The sequence below is a fragment of the Phoca vitulina genome, unplaced genomic scaffold (genome assembly GCF_004348235.1).
Source record: "Phoca vitulina isolate PV1807 unplaced genomic scaffold, GSC_HSeal_1.0 scaffold27, whole genome shotgun sequence".
NCBI lineage: Eukaryota > Metazoa > Chordata > Mammalia > Carnivora > Phocidae > Phoca > Phoca vitulina.
The window spans coordinates 16,505,076-16,519,048 of NW_022589730.1; the positions used below are offsets into that span (position 1 = coordinate 16,505,076).

At 42.7% G+C, this 13,973-nt stretch overlaps 1 protein-coding gene across 14 annotated transcripts in view; it reads right to left on the reverse strand.

Moving 5' to 3' along the window:
• Positions 1 to 13,973, reverse strand: part of ZNF532 (zinc finger protein 532) — a 107,583-nt gene that overhangs the window by 34,585 nt on the left and 59,025 nt on the right. For 12 of the 14 annotated variants that reach the window (XM_032422895.1, XM_032422894.1, XM_032422906.1 and 9 more), the window contains 2 exons: positions 7,778 to 7,959; positions 3,422 to 3,598 (listed from right to left, as the gene is read on the reverse strand). The exons of 1 other annotated variant lie outside the window; for it this stretch is intronic. In XM_032422895.1, coding sequence (XP_032278786.1) covers positions 3,422 to 3,598; positions 7,778 to 7,959 — 359 coding nt within the window. The remainder of the gene's footprint in view (positions 1 to 3,421; positions 3,599 to 7,777; positions 7,960 to 13,973) is intronic. One more of the 14 variants, XM_032422908.1, reaches the window with a different exon arrangement.

A 13,973-nucleotide genomic window follows, 5' to 3' on the forward strand; every position in this document is an offset into this window, starting at 1 on the left:
GGCGGGGAGGAAGCCAGGCAGGACAGTGGCGGGGAAGCCAGGCAGGACAGTGGGGGGGAAGCCAGGCAGGACAGTGGCGGGGAAGCCAGGCAGGACAGTGGCGGGGAAGCCAGGCAGGACGGTGAGGCCTGTTCGTATGCAGGCAAACGCTTGGGCACAGCATGGTGAGGGAACAGGAAGAAACCCAGTGTGGCTGGATCCGCAGGCTGTGGGAATGGCGGGGGAGGTCCTGTAGAGTTGCAAAGGGCTCTGAAAGCCAAACCTGTGTGTTTGACTGAATCCTACCCTAGTTGCAAGACTGAGGGAATGGTGGGATAACCAGACTAAGGGGCGGCGGCAGTCCCCTGGAGAGAAAGGGGGAGGTGAGGGGAAGTAGGGGAAAAAAAAGAAAATGAAAGCTAAAACCAGGGTGTCTGGGTGGCTCAGTTGGTTGAGTGACTCTTGATCTCAGCTCAGGTCTTGATCTCAAGAGTTCAAGCCCCATGTTGGGCTCCATGCTGGGCCTAACTTAATAAAAACCTTAATATAAAAGCCTACTTAATAAAAGAAAGGAAGGAAGGGAAGGAAGGAAGGACGGGGAAAAAAGAAAGCTAAAACCAAATACCCACACTCAGGTCCAACTTACAGCAACCCAAACTCTCTAGAACAGTGTGTAACCCTCTAAACAAATGTAAAAACAAATGGAACCAAAGATTCTAAGCTCAAAAATCACTGCCACAAACCTCCTCCTTCATTACCACTGACCGAATCCCAACTAAGTGCAAAGCACTGTCCTGAGCAACAAACAATCCCCACGCCTCCAACAGGTGAGCCATGTCACGGACAGGCTCAGGGAGGAGAGAATTTGCTGGATGTTGCACAGATCCCAGGGCCATGGTTCAAATTCAGCCTCATCTGACTCCAAAGCCTTCCACCGTGCCGCTGTTACAATTTAGTACATGCTTGACTTCTTAGGGACTGATTCAGAAACGCTCTGTCTCTTATATAATTCTAGACTTTGGAGGTCTCGCTTCTCCACTTACATACATTTAGAGTGGCAAATAAAAGGAAGGCACAAAATAGCAAAAAACCTACTGTTTAATCATTAGATGTCAAGGAAAAGACGAAAACAGACACAAAACTCTATCACCATGAAATCTAGGAATGGACGTTCAAAATGGATCTGGAATCTCCCAGAAAAGATTAAAGGGTCTTCACAATTTTCTCTGAAGACAGCAGGGTAACAACCTGACCACACATTGAAAAGCAAGAAACACAGCACTGGAACAGTGCCTGGCACATAAGAAACACTACATAAACGTTAAATAAAAATCTTAAAAAAATACAGAAGTGAAATCTTGCACTGTGCGCTTTTCAATTTGAGGTGCTGGGACGACAGGATGTTATGGGGCTATATTTTTAGACCCCATGTAGTCTCTAAAGAAAATGGGGGGGGTATTTTTATATTCATCTTTAAAAAGATTAATGCACACCATTTGCATCATGTTCAGTCATTTGCATAACCACCTGTGAACCAAATCCTGCTAGAAGATTTCAATCCCTGAGTCTCCAGTGTAGTCGGGGCTATTGATTTTGGGGGGCTTACACAAACAGAGCAGAGATGGATTTAATGTCAAAAGGAAGCTTCTGAATCAAGTGTAGGCCAGGTAGCATTCCAGCAGGCACAGCAAGGCTTTACAGGAGCCTGAATGGGGAAAGGTGGCAGGGACGAAGGATCTCAAGGCCCGCTGTATTACAGTCGTGACACATGGAGCCCGATGTGCAGCCCCTGGGGTCCCAGCCAGGCTGCAGGTGAGGACTCGCCTCAGCCAAGCACCACCACCCACTGAATGAATGCAGCTGAGTTAAAGTTCACTGGTTTGGCAGTTTTGTTGTATTTCACCTATAGTTTTTTTTCTTTTAGTTTTACAATTTAAAACATACTAGTCGATGCCTATCTTTAGAGTTGGTACTTATTAAAGAACAACTGTAGCAAAAATAATTTTAGGAAAATGCTGGAATAATTTTTTCCTATGCATTACTCAACCTGGAAAATTACTGTTTTAGCTTATCTTAATCAGGTGCTGCCCTGTATTCCTAGGTAACAACTGCTATTTCAGATGTCAGTAATGTTTTATTTATTTATCTGAATAAAGAACCAAATTAAAAACTGTATTAACTGGGGGCAAGACACTGCCTTAGTGCCTAGAAGCTTTACAACCATGAACAGTGAAGACCTCAGAGTTCACTGAAGTGCGTCTTCAGGGTCAAGATACCAGGTTATATCTGCAGTTTGTTTCATTGCGAGGATCCACAGAGATCAGAGTGAAGGTCTTCCTAGAACAGAATTCCAAACTTTATCCTCATTTTTTAGTAAACACTCCTATAGTGTTCCGTCATTAGTATTTTCCCAAACTAAAGGTTACCATAAAAGCCAGACACACATTGGCATATCTGCACATCTTCCCTCTAATACTTCCTTGATGATGGGGTTATGGGCAAAGCACACCAATAGCTTTGAGCAGCAAATCTAACCTCACGCAACAATCAAATTCCACGTTGCCATAAATAACACGGAAATGAAATGAGCTTCACCACGAGCATCTAATCCAGTGCTGTGCTCGCAACAAAGAGGAAATATGGAAAGGACCAAAGCCACCGAGCCCCACTGTGCTCCAGACAGAGGGACTACTGTGTGCCACACATTTTAAATGTCACCTTTCAGCCTCACACAAACTCTGGGCCATAAGCACTACCCTCACTTTATGGGAGAGAAAAATGGATGTTGAAACAGAGCATGTGATGGCCCCAGACCTCACAGCTGGGGGCTGGGTGGTGGGACTCGGAATCCAAAGCCCACACTCCCTCGTCTTGGGTTCTAACTGCCTGTGACGCAGGCAGGCAGCCCAGGTCTGCTCAAGTACCACGTCGTCATTAAAGACTCAACAAAGCCAAAACTGACAAAACTAGGAGCAAGATTAAGACAAAAATGAAATCTGCTTTTGCTCATCAAGGACTTACACTGGTTATGAAGTTAAATTCAGTATCCAGTGTTTTAAACTGACTTCGTATCATGTTATGATAAAAAGTGTATCCTATAAGAAACCATGTTAAAAAAAAAAAGGAAAGATGACAGTATGTTACAGTTCCCCTCAAACTTATTTGTTAAAATCATCCTAAGAAAAAGAACAAAACTGATAAATATTCACTTGCTTCGTGGAAACTGAAGGGCATAAATGATAAGTGACATTTCAGGCCGGAGGCTTCCCCGGGAAGGAGCGGACGGGTTTAGGGAGTGAGGAGCTACCAGCTGTCCCTCCTGGAACGGCGACATCTTCCTGGTGGCATCGTTCTCACATCGTTCTCTAGCCCACAGAACTACGCCCTCCTCTCAGTCACTGAGAAGGCGGTGGCATGAAGGTCAGAAGGCGGCAGGACTTACTTTGGTTCTCCTATCTTGACGCCGGGATGCTGAGTGTAGGCATGGGAATGTGTGCTTGGGGCAGACTTAAACGCCATGGGACAAATAGGACACTTGTAGAAGACTTCACAGTGAGAGCCCTGGATGTGAGACTTCAGAGCGGCCACGTCAGAGTACACGACATTGCAATGGACACACCTGCCAGGAAAACAAACACGCGGTCGTCAGCACGGGACCATCACACACGAGCACTTTCACTGTCAAAGTCAGGTAAAATGAGCATCTTGTAATGGCCTCCTGAGGCTTCTCAGGGCTTTTAGGAAGTAAGTCTTGCTTTGTTTTGTTTTCTATTTATAACAGATCGAATTATTTTTATATATTTAAGAAGGAAGATCATGAAGAAGAAAAACGAAACTCAAATGGTCTATGACTTGGGCATCTTTGAAACTGCTGGAAGTAAATATCCAGACTCCAGCGTGTGGGGAGACCGGTGGATTGTGGGGGCGGTATCAAGGCCGGGGAACACGGCAAGACCCTAGGACTTGTGACTCTGGAGAACACTCCCACATGCTGGATTCGGACCCTAGGCCCTGAGGTTCCTAGCCACCCCGTATGCCCAAATGGCATTGCCAATGGAAGAAATCTTCACCACCTCAACCTACATGCCATCAACAAAGGGGCAGAGAGGACAAATCAGTACTGGCTTCAAAGCCATGGCCACGGTCTCCTGGGACACACTGATGCTGGTCAATGGATCTGGAGTTAAGGGGGCCTGTTGGGTAGAGAAGGTTAACCACCTAGATTGTTTGTCTCCTGGAAAATAAGTTCAGGTACACTTACATTTGTTTTAAGAAATAACATGAATTATAAACTTCTGAAAAATCAACATAGCTAAATAGTCGTTCTGGTTAACTTTACTTCTTGAATGTGTGATAATGTGATTAGCCCGTGAACTGATCATATCTAGTCCTTTGGAAACAAGCTGACGCTTAGGTATGTTTCTCCCCAAGCTCTTCTTTCTCATGCAGGGACTCTCAGCACACTGATTACATATCCACTTGATGACCTCGTCGTCCTGTGTTCACACCTGAGAACTACTGAGGGTGGGCTCTGGAGACGCTGAGAGTCTGTGGAGGTAAACCTGTAACACACCTGAGCAGACACGTTCCTGGATGTGAAGGTGGGGGCTGACGTGGGGAAGAGGGACTGAAGACAGCAGGCAGTGCTCCGTTACTTCTGCATGAATTTAAGGTACTTTCATTTCTAGAACCTCCCCTCCGAATTCATGGAGATGCTTCCAAAGTCACACAGGAGTGGCATTTTCTGAAGTATATGGGTTCTATAAAGCATGCCGCATTAAGCTTTGCAAGCATTCCATAAAAATCGTAATTCGTGTGTTAGCATATTTTAAATGACTTAAGGCATAATGTTCAACAGCATATACATTAAAAACACTAAATCATAATAGGAGAATAATTAAGGAAAGCTCCTCTATCTTACCTACTTGAACTATTATGCCACCTAAGCACACTGAAATTATTTTGGGTTACCCTGAACTTGTGTTGTCTTAAACAGGTTACTGATCCTCTCTGGGCCTGTTTCTCGTGTGTAAAAGGAGAAGAGTCGAACTCAGTCACTTTTTAGTTCTTCCCAACCCTACAAGCCTGATTCCTACGTAAGAGGAGGATCCCATCAAACAAAAATGGATCACTAATGAAACAGAAGGGTCCTCCACAGCGGCACCATAAACAGAACAATTTTCTCAAGGGCAGAAAGGTGGTGTTCAAAGGGCAAAGACCCAAGAAGGGCAAAAAGAAACAAAGAACTAATTCTCTGAAGTCGCCTAGACTGGGAGGGAGATTTAATCTTAAGGAAAATAAACCGGAAGTTAAAGGCATCTAGACAACATTTGAAGGAGGAGGCCCAAAGAGCACCACAGAGACCAAGGGAAAACCCTCCTTAACATGAGGAAAGAAAGCAGAGAATTTAAAAACCAGTTACGAAAAGAGAGAGTTTTGTAAAATATCGGCCCACAGGTGGAAGAAAAGTTTCCGGGGCACAGAGGCCGACAGGAGATGGAAAGATGACAAACAAAGAGAAGACAGAATTTGAAGGGTTCATACAGTATCTTAATGCTACTAAAATCTTGTCTATTAATAAATATTTCATGTATCTGAGGTCCTTTGTGTTCTGGGTACCAATCAAGTTTCTCTTCACGTTTAAAAAAAAAAAAAAATTTTTTTTTAATGTTTATAGTATACAATCCTATAGACCCCCTTTCAAAATGCAGATCCAATGGATCAAAAAGTAGGAAAATTCATGGAAACCTAGGACTTTTACCAAATCGACCAGGAGCTAGGAGTGACCCCCTCACTATCTAGGAGATGCGATATGATCAAGAAGAGAAAAAACAAGACACACGGAGTCACGAAGAGACAAGTGAGGCATGGGAGCTCTGTTAAGAGAGCCTTCTCTGACCAAAGAAAAAACAAAGTGAAAATGATTGCGTATAGAGTATTTCTTTATGTGTAGAGCAAGGAGAAATAACAAGGCCAAGGGGCTGCTAAGTCCCTGCCAAATATTAGGCAGGACCATTACTTGAAGCAGCAGGAAAAAAAATTAAGGTCAAATATTTTTTCTCCCACCTAAAGAGGTAAACGTGAACTACGCAGAATACACACACAGAAGCATTTTTACAGCTCTTCTAAGCCTCGAGTCCAAGAAAAAAATATACTAAACACAAAAATTTTTTAAATTCCAAGTGCCAAATTTAAGTAACTCTCTGAATGGGGGGGAGAAAAAGAAAAGCAAGGGATAGGCTTTTCCAACTGAGTTGATTACTTTTAGCCTGAGTGCAGAGCTTGTTTTAATTTACGAAAGACACCAGGAATAGTGAGAATTGCAGAAGTCCTACTTCCTTTATTCATTCCAGCCTAAGTTTACTTTCATTATACTCAAAAAATAAACATTTGAGGGAAGTTTGGCATCTGTTAAAAGAGTTGCAGAGAGAAAAGGGTGCAGAACTGCTTTTCACTATTAAACAAAGAACCCAGTAATGATAGTTTCAAAACATGGGGTAAGAACCAAGGTATCGCTGTGTATGGGTTTTGTGGAATCAAGGGCACCTTCAATGCGTACCTTTCCTCAGCACTTAGAGCATGCATTTCCATCAGCTGTAACGTGGAGAAGGAGCGGCACCACATCGATGATGTTATAGACAGGGGCACCATGGTATAGAAAGAATATGTGAATTACCACCAAGTGGCAAAACAGCCACAGAAAAAACTCTAGTTCCTTAATTTCCAAACCAAACGTTTCCTACTAGGGTAGATCCCAATGCATTAAGCATTTGTGTGTCCCTGGCTTGGAGGCATTTGATAAAAATGGGACCGAAGTCTCTCTTAGGGTTAGAGAAACGGACAGAGCCATTGATGATGCTGTAACCTAAATGTAACTGAAATAAAACCATCAAATTATACCAACCAGACTTCACTTTTATAAAATATCATAACTGTGTAACTAGAAGAAAGCACTGTGTATTAACAGTCTAACATTAAAATTACAGGCAACCAAACACTTAATTTTCAGATAAACACACAGTACAGTAATACCTCTATTAACAAAGACACTGTGCAGCAACGGCATGTTTTCTTGGTTGACCTTCATTGGGTCAAAATATAAAAGGCACAGGAATGCATTTCAGAAGGTCACAACGTGGAAGGTGAAGCTCAAGTACATCATCACTCCATGCTCTCTAAATGAACATTAGATTAGCCAGATGTTGTAAAAGACTTTATCTGAGATTCTCAGGGGACAGTGAAAGGGGCCATAGCTAAGGGAAACGCCCGGACTTGGGTAATGGGGAAGAAGGGACAGAGGAAGGTTACCTTGGGTAGAAGGTTCTTCCACAAAGAGCAATGATGTTAGGAAAGGGCAAATACCCAATCCTTCGATGGGATGAAATAAAAGTAAGGAACCATGCACCCTGTTTTGATCAGAGGAGACGTATTAAGAGGTACAGAAATGCATGGTGTTCTTACAGGGGTTAAAATGCAGAGAGCGTGACAACAGAAGGATGCTGGAAAGGGTAAAGAAAAAGCTCTAACAGTTCATCAAAGCTGAATGCTGCCACATGCACAGTTTTGCAGGCGGATGGGCTCCGTCTACCCTCAGCTCCGTGGGGACTAGAAGGCCAATACCACAAGGACTCAAACAGATCAACTCTACCACACATGAACTAGGTTCCCAGAGGATCTGTTAATTGAGGTATCACTGTACGACCCTGAAAACGGTGTGCAGAGACCCCTCGAAATTCGAGACGCTGTGCGGTTACAAGTGAACAGGCTTTACTTGCACGTAAGTGAACAATATACTGACCGAAAACCAACTCTCCGTGTGTAGTGCAGACAGTTCTTGGTGACGTGGCTCTGGAAGTGCACCGACCTGCAGATGGCCCCACACTCGGGGCAGGTGTAGGGAGATTTGTGCTGATGGATTCTCTGGTGTGATGCATAACTGCACTGGTTAGGAAGCAGCATCTGGCAGATAGTGCAAGTCTTCTAGATAAACCAAAGGGGGAAACAGGGTTGGTCCTACGAAGTATTTTCTAATATGCAAAGAAGCGTGGTTAAAACCCCAAAATAATTGCACATCGCTCATTTCAAATACTGCTATCATGGATTCTAAGCCCAAGGAAAAAGCAAGTCTTGAAAGTTAAACGTTTAATGTAATTTCCCTTACTCTGGAAAATAAAAATAATAGGTACTACTATGTAGTCTGGGTCACCCCAAAGCATGAGGTAAAGAGAATTATCAGCTTCAGGTAGACTTCCAATTTTGTTACATTTGCATTTTGTTCAGTGCAGAGAAGAGGTATTAGGAAAGGTAATCTTGCAAATTATATTAGCAAGTCAGCTTTAATGTATAATTACAAGTTTACAAGCATCTATCTCAAGAGTAGCCAGTTCCCACAACCCATAAAAAACTTTCTTCAGAATAATAAAAATTAATTAGAGACTAATCCAGTTTGTTTGTTTCTTTCTTCCTCTTTCTTTTCCCAGTCACTTCATTTACCTGAAATCTAAAATCTAAAATACAGGAATGCAAAAGAATGACCACAGCAATTAGCTGTTGTTCTTCTACTTGAGTTGGTCCCCAATGGATGAGCTGGACATTATAGGATTTATAATAAAACCAATGAACTCAAATTCAGATACATAAATTTCAGTATTAAACTGAAACTTTATAAAGCTTAAAATCTAGTCCCATATAAAATAAAGACAGAAATGCTCTTTGGAAAAGGCCCTACATTTAACTAATCAGGAAAAACTGAAACACACTAAAAGTGAAACATACTATTTTTCATCCCCTTAGATGTAAGCAGTAAACATGGCATATTTTTAAAACACAAGAACAGAAAACTTAAGGTAAATATAAAGCTAGGACTTACTGCATCCACTCCAAAAATAAACCTAACACAGCACAAGATAAAATATATTCAAATTCTAGTTAGACAGTAATGTAACAAATATCTACTACCTTCTAAAATGTCTAATTTGTACTAAAGTCAGTTAAAGAAATCCTCAAAATACAGACTCTAGCTAAGATTTAAAATGACGTTTTATACTGATGACAGAGTTATAAAATTTTTTAAAGATTTTTTTCTTTTAACCTTTGAATCAAGCCCCCAAAGTTAAGGTTTTAAACTTTTGAGCAACTGAAACTATCGAAAACCAGAAATTCGCCTGAAAAATCTGTCCAGTTTTCCTCCTGAAAGGACTAAATACAAATGTTATCCCACAAAATGTTTATTATAATCACAAAATAAGAACATTACAGGCAGCTTTGATGAGGCCAGCGTCATTTTAAAAAAAGCATTCCTTTTCTAACAACACATACAGCCAAGGTTAAAACAAGCCACAACAAGGAAAAGCCATCTGCACCTTCATGCATTAGAAGATCCCGCTGATGTCTACGCTATCACAGGTAATCACTGGTTCCTTTGAACTCAGGTCTTCTATTTGCTCTTGCCACATGGTCATTAATCCCAGGCAGTGAATCATATGTCTGCGTTTCCACACACACCTTAGATATGGACCCCATTCCACTACAGGCCTAGTGATGAAGTACTTTAGATACATGCAAATACAACATCCCATTCGATTCTCATAATGATCTAGGACATAGGTAAGTGAGATCATTGGGAAGCTGTGTATATTTTTGGACCTGAGAGCTCACTACTTAATCTATTAGAACTGCCTGACCATTATGTTCGGATCCGAGTGGACACCATCTCTACAGCTTCTCTTTTATCTGAAGCAACATGACTACGCTAGTTTATAATAGGGAAAAACAGCAACACAAATAAAAGAAATTCTTAAAAAAAAAAAAGCTAAAAATAACTTTCACATTATCTCTTGTCAAGATCTATCAACAAATATCCTTCATGATACATATAAAATTCACAATGAATCATTTAATCTTCCTTGTTGGACATTTATTTATTTATAATACATATATAAACAGTCATGGAAATACTGGTGAAGAGGTTTTGTTGCCAGCAGCTTAACTAAGTATCAAAATGATTCAAGAAGAGATTTTATGAACTACTGAGTGTTCCTTAGGGCAGGATTCTCTAACTGCAAAGACTATGAAAACTGTGTTAGAGTAACAGATAGCAACGACAAATACCAACCTTGCTCATACCCGTTTCCTGGAGAGGGGAAGCGGTCCCTTCGTGACACACTGTGTGGCAGGGCAGTCCGGCCCGTGGGGCTCTGTGAGGGCTGCTGGAGGCCATCCCACGCCCGCCTCCCGCCCCGGCCACTGACTAGCTCCATGTATTTGCACTCACCCATTTCCCCTTGGCTGAGGCTCCTGACCCACTTCAGACACAGAAGTTCAAGGAGAAAGTGGGGGCCAGTAGGCACTACCACCCCAAATTAAAATGCGGCCACAGTTTGCAATTACTGAAATGGGAGAATTCAGTCACTGGGGAATCACACTGGATGACGGTCTTATCTCTACACTCATGCACAGACACTGTATTTGCTCCCACATTTCTCTCTGGGTACCTGCTTCCGCTCCTTCCCTCCGTTCCATTTTGAGGAAAAGCATGATATTTTGGTCGTGGACATTCTCCTCCTTGGTGCTTGGGTTATCAACCGTTTTACACTCACATGAGGAGTGCCTGGCTGTCCTCCCTGGACTTCCTGTTGGTTTTACTCTACCTGTTTTCGATAACACGGTGCTAGCCCTGCATCCCTAGACGACGGTACAGCATCTTCACAGCACTAATGAGAATATCCCAGTAGCTTGTCCAGGATCCTTTGACTTCGTGGCAATGACAGCCGTTCTCTGGATCTGGGGGATATAGTAGCGCGGGGGCAGACCGGAATTTCTTTGCGGTTTACGAGAATCTGACTTTCCTTCCCTTTTTTTAAAATCAAAGGAACTAAAATATATCTGAAAACTCTAATTCTCTACAAGTTGAGGCTATTTACAAGATGGATAACGCAGTTTAATGTGACAGTACTTAACTGTTTGAATAGAGAAAAGTATACAGTCGGCCCTTGAACAACATGGTTTGAACTGCGCGGGTCCTCTTACATGGGGATTTTTACAGTACGGTACTGTAATGTAATTTCTCTTCCTTATGATTTTAACATTTTCTTTTCTCTAGCTTGCCTTATCATAAGGATACGGTATATAATACATATAACATACAAAATATGTGTTCATCAACTGTATATGTTATCAGTAAGGCTTCCAGTCAACAGTAGGTTAGTAGTTGGGGAGGTGGGCAGGGGCTGGGCTAAATAGGGGATGGGGATTAAGGAGTACACTTGTTGTGAGGAGCACTGGGTGTTATATGTAAGTGATAAATCACTAAATTTTACTCTTGAAACCAACATTACATTACTAGGTTAACTAACTAGAATTTAAATAAAAACTTTAAAATAACCCAGTAGGCTATTAGTAGTTAAGTTTTGGGGGAGTCAAAAGTTATACGTGGATTTTCGACTACGTGAGGAGCGCTGCCCCTAAGCCCCACATTGTTCAAGGGTTAACCCATAATAAAACGCACTAAGTGGTTCCATGTGTCTTCTGACATTTTACTTATATTAAAGTATTTTCAGTACTTTGTTAATAAATGGCTAATTCCTACACTGGGGCAGACTCATTTGCTCAGAGAACTGCTACTTTTTAAAGTAAGATATTACCTTTCCATAGTCAAGTAACACGAGAAAGCTACAGGAAGATAAAGCTGAAAAGAAAATCACATTCCATACGTGATAAGTACTCATACTGTGCCTTTTCTGCGGCTGGCACGCGGACGCAGGCTGGGAGGAAGGGGAAGGGGGCACATCACGGCCCTACTGAGGACTCAGGATGCTAGGGCTTGGCATCCTCCTTGCATGCCACAGGAATTATCTGGGTAACGAGGAAAGTAATTCTATGTGTTTCAATTCATGTTTTAAGGAGAAAAACTGCCTGGGAAGGGTGAAAAAAGCTAGAGAAACGGGAGTAAATACACCATGTACTGTGCTTACATTTCAAAGACACCAAAGCGGGCAGAAGCCTGAAACAGTGGGTCTGAAGGTCAAAACACTGTGTGTTAATAGCCCCCCCGTGCTACATAAACGGGTTTCTGTCCCATTGACAGCAGTTTTGTAGTTTTCTGGCTACAGCAAAATTACCCCCAAAATAGTATCAGTAATAATAAAGCACACCAGTCTGCTTTCTGGCTCTCACTTTCATCCTATTTCATGATGAAAACACAGACAGAGCATTTCATTTCAGATCTCACTCAGACTGGAAATAACACAAAGCAAGATTTATAACAGAAATGACTCTTTCTCCTTTTGTTTCCAAACTGGTGGGTTGTGGTGGTTTTGTCCTCAAATCATTCTGCTCCACTAAAAATTTCTAATAAGAGTTGACAGTTGAAAGAGCCAATTTGCAGAAAGCGGTATGGTCAGCACATATAATCTACTCAGATGATAATCACGGGAGAAAAGGTTGATAACGCTAAAGTGCAAACTGGGACAGGACTAGTCCGACCAGAATTTAAATTAAGCACTTAGAAGAAGAGCAGGACCAAGAAAGAGTTGTGAGTCTACGACTAGTAATATTTTGGGTGGGCGAGGGCATGGAGGTGGGCTCCATGGTTTCCCGAAGCAGCTGCCTGGGCACAGTATGTCTAGAAATGAGGGCTGACTGGGGCTGCTCAAGATAATTTAATATACGTGGTGTGTTGTGTTAATGATGCTCAGAAACTAAACTGAATCAGCAATCCCTGAAAATGAGGACCACTGCAGAAAAGTCACCTCTAGCTGCACTCTTGGAGCCGATCTGGCTAGAACCCAAGATTCCATTCTCTTATAATTCTTATGGCGCCTGCCACCGTCAAATGCTTCTCTATCCTAGGTTGTCGGCGTGACAAAGCGGAAAGAATAATGAACCGGCTATAAAGAAACCTTGCTTCAAGTCCCCATTGTGCCACTCACTGGGCATTTGTTTCTCCAACTGTAAAACAAAAGGGTTGACCAGAGGACCTGTAACATTCTCTGACTTATGGCTGATGTCGATTCCACAGGAAGAAAACATTCTACCAGTTAAGAGGTTAGAGTATGCACTTCTCGTCTGTACTTGGCTAAATTTAGTCATGGGTTTACTGAGAGGTGAAGCAATGACATTCTGATACATTTTAATATCAATTGTTAACAGTACAGTTGTCAGCTCTTAAATACTTCATGGAGAACAGGGAAGCTTCTCCACCCTTCCACCCACTCCTTTTCTGCATGTGCCCCAAAGCATGGATTATTATAAGCAGATAGGTTGGAATAAAAACCTCCAAGCAGGGCAGATTTACTGGTGTTACAAAGTCAAGTGGCCGTATGGCTCCATTTTCACGGACTGCTTGGTTCCCCGCGGCTGGGCGGGGAAATGACCCACCCAAGATTCCTTGCCATCCCACCCTCTCCTTCAGCTGCTTGCTGCTCTGGGAGATCGGCAGACATGGGCAGGGCAGTCCAACCCCGGGCTAAGCTTGCCTGGGGTCCTGTCCCTATCACATGTCAGAGTGTGACGAAATTCCAGGACTTGGACTCTGGCTTGGCCTTGAGCTAATAAACCATACATTCCAACCCAGCTCCTAGCAGACGCGAGGCCTGCACCAGCCGGTGTGTTGAGCAAGGGGCCAGTTGTGAATAAAGTGGCACTCCGATTCCCTGTGGCAATCATTACGTTTGTAGAGATGGTCCACAGAACATTTGGAAGAGGAGGAGTAACTGGCAAATGCCACCAAAACCTTCCTTCATTCCATTATGTTCTCGTAAGTTCTGAAAAGGCTGAACGCGCATGTGTGGGGAGACAGTGGGAGGCGATCCAGCACGTGCGGCCACAGTTGGGGTGAAGAGAAAAAGAGACCCTTTGCTAGGTTCCAACAAGCACCCTTGGGAAACTCCCGGAAGGCCCCAATCCAACAGCAACGGGAGTCAACATCTAAATGGGGAGGAAATGAGACATGAAAGGGTAATGGTGACGGTGCTCAACCGAGAAAAGGCGGTTCC